The 17,349-nt window shown below is 42.6% G+C and overlaps 1 protein-coding gene across 1 annotated transcript in view; it reads right to left on the bottom strand.

Annotated features, from left to right (window-relative positions):
* LOC138588911 (collagen type XIX alpha 1 chain) overlaps positions 1-17,349 on the bottom strand; it is a 129,627-nt gene that overhangs the window by 65,991 nt on the left and 46,287 nt on the right. The window contains exons 10-12 of the mRNA XM_069659163.1: positions 16,153-16,182; positions 16,034-16,060; positions 15,504-15,557 (exon numbers count right to left, since the gene is read on the bottom strand). Coding sequence (XP_069515264.1) covers positions 15,504-15,557; positions 16,034-16,060; positions 16,153-16,182 — 111 coding nt within the window. The remainder of the gene's footprint in view (positions 1-15,503; positions 15,558-16,033; positions 16,061-16,152; positions 16,183-17,349) is intronic.

The following is a 17,349-nucleotide window of genomic DNA, read 5'->3' on the forward strand; positions in this document are numbered from 1 at the left end:
CAGGCACAGACTGTAGAGCTCTGATAACTTGACGTTTCCTTGATGCTCTCCAGTGTGGCCCTCTTAACCAAATATGGTCACTTTGTGCAAAATGCCAAACTTTCCTCAAGGCTCTAAAAAGGCAGTGGACGAACCCGTGGTTGACAGTCACTGTGGCTACATCCATTATTTATAAGTCTATGCTAATCACCAGAAGCTGTCAGTTTTCTTCTTTTCTTCCCTCTGTTTTATTTGAGACACAGAAGTTTAATGTCCTAAAGGGAAAACTATCTGACATTACCAAGCCAGGTTGGTGTGCGACAACGTTAGGTAGCTCATGGGAGAGATGACCTTTTTTCTTGACTGGAAAACTCACATGCCACTCCCACTCTTTCTGCCTGAGCTGACTCCTGTCTCCCTCTGGGGACGTGTACTCAGGCCACCTGAGCCTTTTGTCTCGCTGCTGTAGTGTGTTTAACTGGAACTGACTATGGAGCTTATGAGCAGCAGCTGTATTTGCTTGCTAAACAAATGCGTACAAAACAGACAAGATGATAAAGCCTTGCAATATCCTCTTGTCATTTAATAATTCACAGAACAAAGAGTTGGTGGTAGAAAGTTATTGTGTTTGGTGTGCATGGTGTACTTTAGCAGTTCAGTGAAGGGCCAAAGGCCAGACAAAAAACAACCATCCTTCCACAGCACTGCTGAAAGCATGATTTGGACACAGACCTTCCAAAAATACACACGGTCATCCAGAAGTGTGAAATTGTGTACACCCAAAAAAAGACAGAAACACAGACAGACAAATGTGCACACGCTGCATGCAGCCTGTCACAATATTTATTCCCAAGTGAAAAAGCCTGTCTGCTCCTGGCCTGTGAAAGATGGAAATAAAAGGACTGAGACATTACAAGCAGATGCATTTGATGCCCTCAGTCTGTTCAGTTAAACCTAAAGTGCCTGGGAGCACTTATTGTATCAAGATTCAGACAAGATAAAGTCAATTACTCACACTGCCTGCAAAAGTTAATTTATTCTGTAATTAAAATCCTAAATGCCATCCAGTCCCGCTGCAAATAGTTCCTGATATCTTATTTACAAATCTGCACCATGAACCATAAGAATCAGCTACACTAGGAAAACAACATTACGTATGCACGAGGGATCTCCAAACCTTTCACCATGTTAAGTATGTTTTGAACATTACATACAACGCATCTTACAGAGAGCAGAATAGTGAGAGCGAGAATGGTACACTTGTTCATTGTGATTTTCCACTTTATTAGAAAAGAACCATCTGATGGGAATATTCTCAGCTTCACCTACATTCATAATATTTTCTCACACTACATCAGCCAAGCTGCCTCTGGGTGTTAGCTTCAAAATATCAGCTGAGTATCAGCTGGGGAGGGGAAAATATTCAGCGAATTCGCACTAACTATGCAGCTCGATATGCTGCAGTTGAAAGAATTCTCAACAAACCTGCTTTCACGGTGTCAAATCAGCTATCAATGCCTCTGTGGTAAACATTGATTATACTGCTTGCTTGAAATGTCACAAAACACACTGCAGTGACTGCAGCCACACCTGCTTCTGATTAAGGATCCAATTAGAGACAGACAGTGCAAATTGTCTCCTTCTGAGTGCCCTCGCCAGATGCCATCTTAGGACACTGCACAAGCTCAGAAAATGCCTGGGCACTGGAGCTTGCAGAGATCCCTTGCACTTGGTAAAAGCCTCAATAAAATAGGATTTGTTCCAGTTGTTTACTGAGGGTTAAGAGGAGCGGCCGGGGCAGGAAGAGAACGGCAAAGCCGACAGCTGCCTGGCAGGGGCTCAAATGCAGCTTAGCATTTTTCACCATTCTGACTGGCACACAATGCTCTCTTTAACTCCCAGCCATCTAAATATTCAGGGTCGTATAAAGAGATGGCTGACACTGCAGCCGACTTAAGACACAGCTCAGCTGGCCAAGATTGCACCTATAGTCTCTTGGCTAAAGCTTTCCATGAAGGCTTTCCTCACAGAGTCTCAATCACAGATCCCATGTGACTGAACGGTGATTTGCACATTTGCCACTAGATGGCAAACTAGCTGCATCACAGATTTTGCACATGGCGGGGGGGACAGAGCCAAGGAGGAGACTGTAAGCTCTCTATGAGCGAGGATAGATGTCCTCAATGCATGAATGTATGATGTGTGTTGGGTAACATCCCTAATTAGGCAGTCTGGCAATTAGGCACTGAATACCGTAAAGGAGATTTTTTCCTGTAGAGGGCTTACAACGATGAGGGAAGAAGGAAATAGACGAGAGCAAGAAACTGTATGAGAGTGACAATAATTTTCATGCGGCATTATGCCTCCTTTCAACTGCCACACAATACAAGGGGACACAGGTGGCATTACAAGGGTACCCAGGCATAGAACGCAGCATATCATCGGGTAAAATAACCATTATAGAGCTATTTCAGCTTTCTCACTACCACACAGTATGCAAACACTAGAGCCAAAAGTAAACATGGGAGATGCAGACAGCGGATGTCTATGGAAACTAAGCCAAGGCAGTCCCAAGGGAGCCTCAGAGCAGCTCTTTACAACCACCACGTCTCCACCACGTCCTCAGTGATGAGTTTTAAGAGCTCATTGACTTTAACAACTCCTAAGGAGAGGAAGGAGGGCTGATGATATTATCTGAATTTGCATTTTTATGTGTTGAAGATGATAAATCCATATGAAACTATGAGCTTAAATCCCCACCTATCAGCTGAATGTCTGCGCAGCGTTTCCATGCATGCTTGGTGCCTATATCCTGCACCGGCTCCTCACTATAGACCGGCATCGCCTCTTGAATGTTCTCATCTCCTAATGGATGCTGTTATTAGTCTTGGCTCTCTGAAATTTCACAGTCTCATCAGGACTTTTGGCGGTTTTATTCATCCGAAGCAGATTGCTCCCGTCCTATGTTTACAGATACCGAGCGTTTCATTAATGCATTATCCAGCGAGTGAATAGGAGAGGCTGAAAATCTACTTTGAATAAACTCTGGTTCATTTTACAAACCAAATATTTGAGGTCAGAGAGAATACACTGTGCAAAGATCCACAGGGCGCACACTCCGGGTACTGTAGCCCTCAGCGAGTCTTATGCTTCATATCACTCACCACGCATTACAGATTACACTAAGGTCCCACACACTACCATCTGTATAATATCAGACCACTGTAAAAGCACTGCTCACTGGCATGCCATTAAAGTGGACACAGATGAATGTATCTAAATTGGTTGCGGGCAGGATGAGAGTGTGAAGAATCAGAATATGGATGGCAGGCTGTAACTGTGTGCTGGAAGAGATGCAGCCTCCCACCACCGCGCCTCTGTGTTCTGCAGGTCTGCATCTCCTCCCCGTCCAGCCTCCTTCCTCCTGCACTCTGAGCTCTCTGTGTCCTCATACCTCCCCTTGGCTGAGGAAACGGCACACATAGATGGAGCTGACTCGGGGCACGCTTCAATCCGAGCATGCATTCAAAATAAATGTATTCTCAGCACTGCTGTCTCCTCTTTAGACTGACTAACATGCAAACAGTCTTTGTAAATGACTGCAGAGGTGGGAAGTAACAAATATACAGTAAGATATTCTTTGTTATCGTACTTAAAGTGATAATCTCAAAGATTTTCATGTAAATAAATGTCTGTTAAGTCTCTATCTATCACCGAATAAGGTAACACAATGGTGACTGAGCCTATGGCCCACTGATGAAAGCCTTTGCATTTGCAGTATTACAGACTGGGTTAGTGACGTGTTTTCCATCACCCAGCAGTGGTTGGTCTGCCAGAGAGGGTAGGCGGAGCTAAGCGGCTGCTTTTCCGCTCTCTGCAAGTGTTGCGAGTAAACAGTAATCTACTATGGCTGAACAAACAAAGAAAAGATGGATGACTACAGATACAACTTCAAACATAAGTGAAAATCCAAAGAAAAAGAAACAAACTCGACACTCAGATGAAGGCAAACAGTCTGAAAAGGAAAGCGACCGTCAGCCAGGAAAATCAAGAGTTACAACCGGAGCCAACCGTGGACGTCACACATGCAACACTGTCTGGATATCTGGGAAGTGCGCTCCTGCAATTACCGTTTATCGCCACAGGTGCCGCCAAAGAGAACAAAAAGAAAGTAAAGTGCAGATATTCACCACTCCCTGCATTTAAACCCAAATATCTTTACTTTCTTCTCATACATTTTCAAAAGAGGCTTGTTACCTTAGCTTTATTGCATTTGCTAATTATTCTTATTCTGCATCACTGCACGCCGTCATCTCCACTTCAACACCAATTTCCAACTAAATGGATGAGACGATAACACTTAGAAGAGATGATGCCTTGGCGTACCCATCAGTGTATGTCAGGCGAGACAGACCTATCACGATGTAAACAATATAAAAGACAAATAAAGACAAGAGGGTAACTCAGCCGCAGAAGGGAGATGTCTAGTCTAGCGAATGAGATGTCCCTGACAGACAGGCAGAACTTGTAGCAGCATGGATGACAGTGAACCAAGCCAACGTTGCAGAAAACGTCAGCACGGATTAATAGCAGCAAGACAATCCTAACTGATTTGCACACTGAAGCAAAGTTGATGTTTATTCTTCTCAGCAATTTATTTTATTTGAAGTTAGAATGATTAATGTTTGATTGTCTCCCAAATATGGTGCAAGCTTTGCACAAAAACAGGCAGAAGAAACTTTCACCTTTTAAACTGCAGACCAGTAGTTCTTCTTTTACCAGAGTCCTTTTATAAACACGTATCTATCCCTCTACTTGAGGAAAGAATGTTTGTACTTTTGCCACCTCTGCTAGACTCTTTGGAGCCAGAGAAGTCCCATTGTTTGGATGACTGTGGGCCATCATACCTGGAACAGTCACCGGGGCCAGTCACCTCCTGTCTGCTGACATAACTCAATGAGTCAAGTGAATTCAGTCCAGCTGACCCTGTGTGACACATGACACTCCATTAGTGTTGCTTTGACCTGGCAGACATTGAAACAACGTTGGAAAATGTTGAAGAGGTATTAGACACAGGCCGGGGGGATACCGGGCCCTGATGAATTCTGACACTGGAGCGGCAGGGACGTGTATAATGCTCGCAGTGTCCCTGCTGTGTGGTTCAGCTCCCTCTCCTGAGGAAGTCGTGAGGTTGTAGATGTGTGAACGATGGCCTTGCTCTGGCCAACTATATCAAGCCTTTCCAATGCTCGGAGGATGTGTTGACCTACATTACCCCTTGTTGAACATCAGCTTTTTACACGTGCACACATCTACACATCGACTAACAGACACACACAAACCAGCGCACGCACTGACTTTAAAGCCGGGGTACAATGCGCAATCAAAGTGGCCCTCTCAAAGTCTTGCCCCCTGTATTCGTCCCTGTAATTAATAGGCCAATTAATGTGTGTTTATTCTGGACACCCATGGCTGTCACCATACTGGGGCTCTTTGGGAAAGATGAGAGTCAAACAGATAAATCAAAGCTTTGTGCATCTGTCCCTGCATGTGCCAAACGCTTCCCCCTGTAACCCTCCTCTTCCCCAACTGGGCCCAAATGTGAGACCTTTTTCATAGCCAATCAGGTCAAATCTTTGTTTCATCCTCCCTCCCAATGCACTTGACATTGACAAGATTAATTGCCTCGTGCACTGGGCAAACGTGTTACCTCCTGGTGCAACACAGGTGTCAAAAGCGTGGCTCTCTGGATTTCCTCAATATGAGCTTGGGCGCAGAGAGAGAGAGGAGAATAACCTGGTCCATTTTGTTCAACAAAGGGTTAAAGAATCCTCCCCCCGCTTGTAAAGTCGCACAGGGTGTAAATCTTGCCATAAAATCTCAGCTGTGAGCCCTGCTGACCTGTAAATTCTTCCCCCCGTGTTACTCCGCCATCGAGCTGCAACGGGTCAAGCCGGAACTGTAACTACATATCTACATCACGCTACTGTATTTAAACACCGCTTTAAAGACACACACCATCAATATCAGCACCAACTGTGTCTCAGTGGTTAAACATTTCCAATATAAAATATATTAATGTGCATATTAATAAGAAATATTCGCTGCACATGAATGCAAAGAGCTCCAAGAGGATATAAAGTTACTCTCTCTCACTTATATTAAAGACTTTAAAAGGTAGTGCTTGTGTAATAGTAATCATACTTGCTAATGCTTCCTCTTAATTATGCAAATGTATAACAGATGTATGTAAATTGTCTGTGTTTAAACATGAATATGTTTATTTTGTATCCCAAACAGATCAGTGGCGTATCAGATCTGACTAAAGGAATTTAAAACACAAACACACAAAGTCAATTATTGATGTGAACACAATATAAAAGTGTAACTTCTTCTCAGAGCTACTGTTCAAAAATCCATGTGGGAGGAATTAATTTAGCATATCATAATAACTGTGTACCGAACAGGACCAAAAGCACAGCTCCAATCAAATATAATTTTATGCATGTACTGTATCACCCAAATCAGCGGCAGCCTCCCATGGAGAACTTCTGGCAGGAAGGCTGGTATTCTCACCAGGGACTCGTTACTTAATAATCTCGCCCTGCAGGTGCTCTGGTAGAGGTCAACAGTCTGTTACAGTTGCATCGCTGTTCATGTCTGCCTCCACCTATGGAGCGGGAAACTGCTGCCAAATGCTCCAGTCCCCACAAAACCGCACCATAACTCCTTCCCTATCACTGTCACTGCCTGCTTCAGTCTCTGCAGACAAACACGGGCTGATCCAAATGAGCCCCAGCCAAGTCCATCAGATAGAATATGAATATTATATATATACCGTGGTGGCTCAATTATCTCAGAACAACATTTGTTTGGCCCGGTAGAGGAGAAGCATCTAAATTCCAGTTACAGCACGCATTTGGCTTTCAGAGAACGACGTACTTTTTCATGCCAAATTAGGTTAAATGACAAAAGCTATTAAGTGTGCGATGAGGATGCATAGATTTAGATTTAAAGTGGATGAATGTTATTGTATCCGATCTGACGCTAATGTTTTGACCTCAGTGCACCAGCATAATGCCATCCAAAATTAAGTACCAGTAACATGTTGGTGCGCTCTTAAAAGGATTTGTGGCTGCATGTTGTACACAAGTGCAGGCCGGTGCACAGAAATAGCCTCCCATGAAACACCGCCAACAATTTTACGGGACTGTATCAGTAACTTTTTGAGCCATTTTCCTGGTAGCTCGTAGTAGCTCCCAAGGTTGGAAACGCACTTGTAGCTGGCTTCCCTTTCATGTCGAGGTCAAGCAGCCCGGTTTCTGCTTCTGGCAGCATAGAAGCCAGCTCCATAGACTCAACCACCTCATTATTATCCACAGAAGTGACTGTGGTTTAAAATTCTGGTTTTGAGGTTGAATGAAGAAGTACTGGTAGCCACTTAATTGGCGCCAGCTACAGTATATCCTTGTAAGTGAGGTAATCTTGAAGATCTCACTTTTGTTCTCTTTGGCGGCACCTATGGAGATAAACAGTAATTGCGGGAGCACACTTTCCAGATATCCAGACAGTCGAATTTGTTTCTTTTTCTTTGGATTTTCGCTTATTGTTGAAGTTGTATCTGTAGTCATCCATCTTTTCTTTGTTTGTTCAGCAATAGCATATTATTGCTTACTTGACACACTTGACCGGAAAAGCAGCCGTTTTAAACACGTGTGTTTGTAGCATTAGCTCCGCCTACCCTCTCTGGCAGACCAACCACTGCTGGCTGATGGAAAATGCGTCACTAACTGGGCGCCGCTTGTGATTTTACTCTGCCACAGACATCCAGTCTGTAATACTGCAAATGCAAAGGCTTTCATCAGTGGGCCATAGGCTCAATCACCATTGTGTTACCTCATTGGGCGATAGATAGTGACTTAACAGACATTTATTCAGATGAATCACTTTAAAGTTAGCCTCCTGGCCATTGTTCATTCATTGTTTGGGTCAAAAAACCGTGCCAGCTCCCTCTTATTCATCCCCTTCCTTTGATGGTATCCCAATGTAAGCAAGGTCCTGGCATGGCAATGCCTATGGCATAGCTAGTGTAGTAGTTGAGGTCATTTGTGGCCCACCCACGATGCAATTCAGACATTTTGGCATTACATTCAAAACAATAAAAATGACTCCAACTATTTTTAGGAGACAGGGTTTTATAAAAGATTTGCTAAACTTTATAAAATCAACAATATATGAAATGTTTATTTTTGTTGTTTCATGCGTAATGGTGAGTTCTGGGTTACTAATGTTTAGGATGAACAAGGTTATTACTGGCCACCGTGAGCAGATGTGCCCAAGAGAGCTTTCTACCTCAAGGGTGGCCCTGCACACTTGTTCATACTTAAACATGGTGAAGTCATGTACATGTGCTGTGTTTTGAGAGAACATGACCAACAAAGAAAAAAACACCAGTGCAAGATTTAAGTATAAATATTTTGACATCCAGTGGACAGACAAGCTTTAAAGAGTGGTAGCACGAGAGTGAAGGAGGAAAATGTGTTGAAAAATGTGCCTGTCCCTTCAGTCAGGACTTATAGACAGCTGTCTCAGTCATTCAGCACAGGGCTTGAATGGAAAATGTAAACACCGCGATCACTCCCAAAAGACAGCAATTACCTCGCTCTTCTTTGGAAACGTGGAGCAGCGCAGTTGCCAAGCAAAGAAGAGACAGATGATCTTCTCTACTGTTTTGACAGATCATATCCATGCCACTTTAAAGTGCCCGGGCAGCTGTTGAACACTTCAGTTGCATTGTTTCAGATTTTTGACACAAGCGAAGAACTTAAAGTGTTCCCGCACCACAATTACTGACGTGCATTGATCTGGGACCGTGCTATCACATGGTCTGACGTGGTGACAGCTGACGGAGGTGATGTGACAGCAGCTGAAGTTCTGAGCTACAGACTCATTATTTTACAAATAGCCATCTCAACCATATAACAGTTGGAGAGTCTCTTTACGGAGAACTGAACTGTCCTCTTACCCAACAACAAACAACTGAACATCCTGTTTACAAGTTGCTCTCTGGTTTCATTACACTTCCTGCATGAGGATCAAATATCGAAGCAGTCTTATGACTAAGATAATATGCACTTGGGGGGAAAAGAACACTAAGGTCTGGCTCCATCTGTCTGCATGTCTACCGTCACAGGATACAAATACATTCAAGACACTTCTAGAGGAATCTTATGTGACTCCACCCGTTACCTATAACTTTCTCATACTACCAACACATCTTTGTGAAATCATTAACATTAACATCTTTATCTTAAACATCTTTTAGTCTACAAACTAAGAGGAACAGTAAGAGGTGAGGAAAATTCTATGCACCATACTATAGCATAGGCAAGTAATCTCTACTGACAGATTCTGCATAGAAATGCAGCATCTGTAGGCAGGGACGTGTATTTTAGGGACGGCAAGTGTTCTGGTTTCTGTTTGTACTACGTTTGTAGTCCGAGTAATATTGACCAATCACATATCAGCAGGCTGCAGCAGGAAAACCAGTCCATGTGGAGAGCAAAAGCAGGTGGAACGCAAGTAATCTGACAATTTAGCTTCTTATTAATCTCTATAAACAGACGTCTGCATGACAACAGCTAACAATCTGTTCTATATCTAAAATTCAACTTGAGATAAATTCCCTTTGACGCTGTGTCACGAAAGCAGATCAGATTTCCCGACTTCCTCAAATGCATCAGATCGATCCGACCGCTCAATAAACGAGCATTTTAAAAGTGGTTTTCTTCTCCTCGAGCACAGACCTGACAAAGCTTCATTTTTACTTTTTACTAATCTGCATCATGATGTTGAAATTTGGGAAAGGTTAAGACCTGTTAAAGTAAATCACAAGAAAAACAGTTTCTTTTTCTGTAACAATGCAGCACGCGGAAAAGGAAGTCTTGACTGGAAGTCGTTTATCGCTAACAGCTGGCTACACGCCCAACATGTTCACCGTTGTCCCCAGTCGTCAGACTATAGCCGATAGGATCCATGGCAAGAAATAATTGATGGATGCAAGATATAATCATTTATATTATATAAATTATTTAGTAGAATTGCAAATACAAATGAAAATTGTTGGCACTATAATAATATAAACAAATGCTTTTTGGGTCCACTACTGTTGAGTTTGTTTCAGCTCAGCAGGAGATGTAACATTTCAATAACATGGAAATGAGTAGGTATTTGTCAGACACAAATAGTGACTGTTGTGTGTCGGATTCCACAAAGGAGAATTAACCTGTCCTGCCATATCTTTCATCCACTCTGTAATGTTTCTCCAATAGCCATCAATAGTCTGTGTGGGTGCTTTTATCTGTGGTATTGATGTTGCACATCATATTATTTAGTGAGAAAACGATTTCCACCAGATTAAAAGTCTCGTTTAATGGCTTTTCCCTCCACCGGGTCATCTTGTGTGGCCCAGCCGGCAATGCTCTACTGGCCTTTTCACCTTTATTGTGACTCTTTTCCTTTCTTATCTCTTTGACATATGAGTCAGGCATCTCATGTGGCACAGTGTCATCCACCTACATCCCCAGCTGAGATACGCAGCTGAACATTTCTATGAGGAACGGGAGCGATTTTACAGGAGAGAGAGATACCAGAGACAATTGCAAGGCAGTCAGCTGAGAATGTCATCTCCTACCTGACGTTAAATTCTTTACAGCATCAAAGATTACAGAAACCTCCTCACATAATGCGCAATAACAACAACCTGCATGCTGCAACTCACCTGCTACCAATCCATATCACTTGCCAACTGTGCCAACTACTTCGCTCTCTAAGCAAAATAACTCAATAAATAACCAACTTGTGTGATTTAAATAAATAACTGAATAAATCAGTAAGAGGATCTGCACTGCATAATTCATTTCAAGAGAACACATCCGTACACAGAGCAGTTGCACCGCTCTGCTTCCTTTAGGGCTTGCTGGAGTTTCATCACCCCTGCAGTAGCACGGCTATGTCTAATAAGAACAAACACTGTGCAGCACATCTGTCACACAAGTGCATTTTTCCAAAGCAGGACACAAGGAAGCCGTGACACATTAAAGGCCCTCAGCTGATTCAAGGGGATTGCACATGTTTTGCATTCATGTTATTTGCATTCTGCTTAATTCATCAAAGAAAATACGACATTATTTATTAATGAAAGAAATCTATGTATAGAGAAAGTCATTTATCCTGATTATACAGTAATCCCAATACATTTAACAGAAACAAATGTATGACAGCATAGCTTCAATGCCAAACCATGGGAATCAACATGGCATTTGTGAGAGAATTATATTTAGCAGGACTTAGTTTTCTATACAAGCACATTTATAGAGCTAATAAGGCTTAATGTGGGGGATTAAAACTCCATGACCCACCTTGTAATGGGGGATTTCTTAAGGTGATTATTATTAATCCACAGGAACCGACTTCTATAGAAGAGATGAACCCATGTCTGCGCTGAACCCACTCACAACCCTGCAGAGTTAGAAGCAGAGTGTGCTGAGAACACTTGGCAAGACATGAATAAACCAAGCTTGCCGTTGCGTTCCTGTATATATTTTGGCTTTAAAGCAGCCGTGTGCAATGACCAAGCGTAGGTTTTCAGTCCTATTTTGAGCACGCAAAATTACGTCATGTTGTACTTTTGCAAGGCTCACTTCCACCAAATCCCACATCACTTCTGTATGCACAAAACAAGATTTCTTTATACAGTCCCTCATGTTTGTTGATGGGTGTCAGACAGGCACGTCTCTGCGCTGCACGCTGTAAGAGAATACCTAATACTTGGCTTTCAAAGGACGACACCGAAAACTAAAATTCCAAGGTTGTTCCTTTCAGCGTGCATGTCTTCTTCCTCCTCGACCTGGGCCGGTCTACAATGACAACGCAGAGCTTAGCACATCATTACAGCGCATGATGAAAATTTTAGCACCGCACAGTATGCGAGGGGAGACGTATTCCTTTTGCTGGTGCTCCCCATCTTCTTTTTTGATCCGCTGTAATGTGCCACTGAATCCCAAAGTCCTACTCTCTCCCTGCCATTCTGTGTCAATGCCATCCATAATAGATAAAACCAAGCCATTCACATTACTATTAATGGCGATGTGTAATGCGGGGGCAACACATTCCCATAAATTCCAAGACATGGTTGGACTAGTCCTTACCTCCACCCTGACAGACCGAACTAGTCATCCATCAAGGTAATAAGATAAAATCAAGATTCTGTGAATGTTAGACGCCGGGTCACAGGAGAGGTTGGGTGACTGCCCTTGATATCCTCTCTTGCATATGTTGCTCTAAGCCGCAGAGAAGGATCAGTGCAAATGGCATCACTCCTCTTCTCCCCACTACAATGTCCTCCACATCTCCTTGAAGTAAATCTAAATAGCTTAGAGTGCTTGTATTTTCCTCAACAATAAATTGAAGCAGACAGTGTGAAAGATGGCCCGGCTTGAATCTAAGGCCTTGTGAAAGCTTTCCGCTCCCAGCTGCAATATGAAGGTTGTCGAGTGGCCAGTCTCAGTCGAAATATGCTGCATTGTGGACACAGCAGTGATGCTTCTTAGTGAAACCAATAAGTTGCACGCATGGACAAGAGTTGCTAATTGGGTGAGAGTCTCTTGCTGTATCAGCTGGCCCACGAGCGAGCCCCTGATAACGATACACGTCCTCGTTCCTAAAATAGGCCGTCAAACTGCAGAAACACAGGTTGGTCAACAACTTTCAGGCCACATGTGACTCCCAGAGCTAAGAATAAGCAGAAACCTTAGCGCATTAACAGTCACCGTGAAGTCAGCCAGTCATCAAAGACGGGGTATTATTAGATCAGAACTGTGTCTTCAGCAACAACAACAGCAGCGAGTCTGCAAAGGCCAGCTTAAAGCCCTTTGGCTGTTTTACCTACAAAATCTTCAAAGACAGAACTAGTGTGAGAAATATTTCAGGTATATAGGAAACCAAGAAGCCACAACATCAAACGCAGAGCAACCTTCTTTTTCCTCAAAACCAATTATGATTGAAAGTTTCATCATAAATCTGTATTCCAGGAGAAAAGTGCACACTGTAATTGATGCCTCTGACACGCAGTCCCTTTGACGCTTCACACCTACTTAAGTCAGGTTAAGTATAAAATAACACCTGCCTAATGAGGGAGAGAGACAACAGTGTCGGAGAAACATCTGCACCAGCCTCTGAGCTCACTTTTGTTGACTGTAAATACTTTCAGTGATTCGCGCACTTTGCGCACCGTGGGAAATGATCCATTGAGAAATAATACCGCAGATAAGTCGTAAATCGGAAATGTTTTTGGAACAAGCTTTGAGTTTGAATGTATTGTAATGCAGACGGGTGGAATTCTTGACATACTTGTGTCCAGATGTCTCGAGTATTGTGCATTATCTCTTGCTTAATCTGAACGTCTGACCTACTTATGGGTTTTCTACAGCTCAATCTGCTATATATTTTATGTTTTGCAGCAGCGGGGCCAAATGTTTTCTTGCAGTTTTCTGACCCTTCTCTCTCAGACAAACAGGAGCATTGAGTCGTCTGAAGGTCCTATATTTGATCACTGTGTCACAGGCGAAGGTATTCACACCGAGGCAATTAAACCGCTCTCTCCACCTGTCGGGAATGCTGCCTTTCAGCTGTGATGTCAACACAAGGAACAATAACATTCTTGTTGTTAGGGAATCTTCAGCCCACCATAGTGTTGCGATTTTAAACCATTCCTTTTGATTTTTCTAGTTAAAAGTTTTTCAAGAAAATAATATGCATCAAAACAAATGCATAAAATACATACACCCCCTACACTACACCCTACAATAATTACCCATTATCTATGGTGAAATCCAGTGTATGTGCACTTTTAGTACTTTTTTTTAATTTAAAAAGTGGGCTGCATCCTACATACCGGTGCAACCAATATACCAGAATAAAATGCAGAGAGAGCTTTGTTATTGTGCTACGATATTTGACCCAGACGATGACGCTTTCTGGTTGTTAAAGTTGTGACATCACATTTCCACATTAAACTGTTTCCGGGTCCAAGCCGCTACGTCTCCTATTTACAACATGCCACAGTGCTGTTTTGTGTTTTCCTCTCTGTTTTAAGCGAGGAACACTAACTAGATTGTTGCTAACAGTTTGTCACAGAGATGCACCGTCATGATCGCCATTGCAGCCGCCACCCTCACATCAATCAATGTTACCGCAGGCTGCCAGCTACCGCTAACTACAACACTGAGAGCTATCAGGATTGCAAACTCGACATGGTGAAAACAGATGGTAGGCTGTAATTTGTGTGTTTTGAATGAAAACATTTTTTTTTTTAAGTGTTGAAATAACTTGTATACATGTGTATTAATAAATAGCTATAGAACCTGTTTCCCTTCCTGGATACATATCACAAAACATATCTCAATACTCAAAGCGAATCAATATTTTCTTACATCCCTTCACATTGTTAATGTTGTTTCATATACTATTGTCTGTTTTCTATTTACAGAGTTTGACTTGCATTACTTAATTACTATATTCTTTACACTCTACTGGAGTACCTGAGGCTTTCTCCACCAGCTCTTTTAAAACAGGTCTTTTATTTACTGCTGCATTAAATACTGCTGCAGCTGCATTCCCATAACTTATCTAATTTTTACTTAATTCCTTTAATGTAATGGATATTTATTTACTTTTAACTGAACTTATATTTTAATCTATTAATTATTGTAGCTCAACCAATATTTAATTACTTCTATGTCTATTTTTTGCTTTGTGTCACATTTATGTTTTTAATGCTCTGTTTTTAATTGTGTAAAGCACTTTGAATTGATTATGTATGAATGGTGCTCTATAAATAAACTTGCCTTGCCTTCATCTTCTGTATTAAACATACTAAACGTAATAAACCAATATACCAAGGCAAATTCCTTTTATGTTCAAACCTACTTAACAGTAAACCAGATTCTGATTCAGATACAAACAGTTTTATTTTACAAAGCTTTAAAAATGAGCCTTTTTGAGTTAACAAACTTTTGAATACACAACATTGTGCCCTGACACTTGCATTTCTAACTGAAGTTATTCCAGTCACAGGTGACAAATAAATAGATGTGGTGTAATGTTTCACTCGATCCAGCCATGGACATTGTCTCCAACCCAACTGAAGCTGGCCTTTAAGGTAACTGAACACCGTCCACCAGCACAGGCACCCAGGGGCACTTAACCATGTGTGCTGCCAGTCACACTGTGAGTGTGTGTGACCCCTTGGCCATGAAGCCCATTCATTAATTGTCATATAACAAGCCCACACCTCTGCCTCTCTCTTTGCAGGCTCACCCAGCCCCACAGATCATCTTCCCCCTGACCCCCAGAACAACAACAGCCCCTCAGCTGCTGTTTGGCCTTTCCCCAGGCCAGCTCCTCTCAGCCAGTGCAACCACCAGCAAGGCCACACAACCAGTGGACTGTTTCTGTTTACTCACCCTTTTGCCCTCTTTGCCTGGCTCCCCTGGCTGACCTGGCACTCCGGCAGATCCCTGTGGAAAGGACATGTATCATTGTGAATTGGGTGCTGCATTGCAGGAGGAGATTACAGCAGATACTGGTGCCACACGTTCTCAGCAGAATTGTGTCTATACTATACTACAGGGCTTATTAATAATGATAGGAAAGGTTTAGTTTAGCACAGATGAAGAGACAATGCACAGCTGTAGTTTCCATTGAACAGTTTCTAGGTGACTTCTCCGCTTTCCCCTTAATAGGCAATTTGCAGCCTCGGTTGATCACAGCTCCATTCCATTATCTTACACAGTATCTTCATAAGGAACTATTAGCGAGTTAATCAAGGTATATGCTGAGTCGTGATTTTGTTTTGAAGTTCCCGTGCAAGTTTATGCATATGGTGCCTCAATAATTGCTTGCTGAACCTAACAGTTGCGTCTGATTGCTCGAAACTATGTGATGTGCAAAAGATGAAAATGAGATACCATACTGCAAGCCGTTCATTTGTTACCTTCTCTCCTTTTTCACCACGAGAGCCCTGTGTGCGGCGAAAAAGATTTATATTCACAAAAATAACTTCAATTCAAGAATATGTATGCTGAGATACATTTAAGAGAAACACTGCAGTACCTGGTCACCCTTGAAACAATCTTTGTCGGCCTAGGAAGAAAAGAAGCAATAAAAACATCTTAGTGTGAAAAAATGACAATATTATAATAGAACTTGTGTTCCACTTATAGGCATGCAACACAATTGGTCATGAGGTAATTATCCTTGGCCGCCATGACCTGAACAGAAGTCAGGACATTACGGTTACAACTCCCCAGACACCCTGCTTGCCACTGTCAGGAAAGGGCAGACAGAGTTGTCTATCCACCAGGCCACAGAACCGACACAAGGCCACATAAAACATCTCAGCTTTCAAATTCAAGCCCGGTAATTGGTGTCCTTTTTCAATTGGCATCCAAGAGTCAAACTCGGTTGACTTTTCTTGGAAACAGCTGCAGAAATGGCCGTTCACAACGCATGCCTTCTACGTCAGTCAGATGATTCATACGGGAACAAACAAAAGAAAATAAGTATTTAACAAGGAGGCCGGCAGAGCTGAGGTAGACGTAGATGTATCTGTAAGAAAGAGTGACAGCACTGACCTGTGACACCCTAAATAAAACATGCCTCAGCTTCCTGCAATGCTTTCGCTAATAACTCAATTATTCATGTACGGTGGTAGATCTTTTTGTTGGCTTACGAGCTCAGAGTTTTGACCTTCGGTGAGTGCGGACTTGCTGCTACTGGATTAACATTGTATTCCTTGCTACCAACCAATTTCCCAAAAACATGCTCCCTAGCCAGAAGCAGCAGGACGCGGTTTTGGTATCCTCCAGTGCTGATTAAAAGTGGCAGACTGATCCCCTCATGATGCGTTCATAATAAGCTAACCGCCTGCAGCCGTCAACTCCCCGGCTACAATGCATTGAGTATGTGTGTATGCATTTGTGCCCACACATTTACCCTAAGTGTTGATGGGTGAGTATGCTAGCATCTGTGAGTACATGCATCTCCTGTCTGCTGACATGTGCACCGACAATTTGTGAGTGCACTGGAATGAGCACATTCTGGGGTTATGTTCTCTGTCCTATGGATTTTACAGGACCACAGAGAAAGCTCTAGCACAGCCAGGCCAATTATAAGATCGAAATACATAAGGCATGGTGGTGTAGTTCGTCCTGTGTGTCTGCAAATGCAAGAAGTCTAAAGGGACAGCCCAATAAGTGCATGTCTCACCCTGTAGGATACAGCCAGCGACTACCTGTCATCCTCCACCCC

This window comes from Semicossyphus pulcher, unplaced genomic scaffold (genome assembly GCF_022749685.1).
Source record: "Semicossyphus pulcher isolate SPU_LCO1_2020_fin unplaced genomic scaffold, fSemPul1.0.p SCAF_12, whole genome shotgun sequence".
Classification (NCBI taxonomy): domain Eukaryota; kingdom Metazoa; phylum Chordata; class Actinopteri; order Labriformes; family Labridae; genus Semicossyphus; species Semicossyphus pulcher.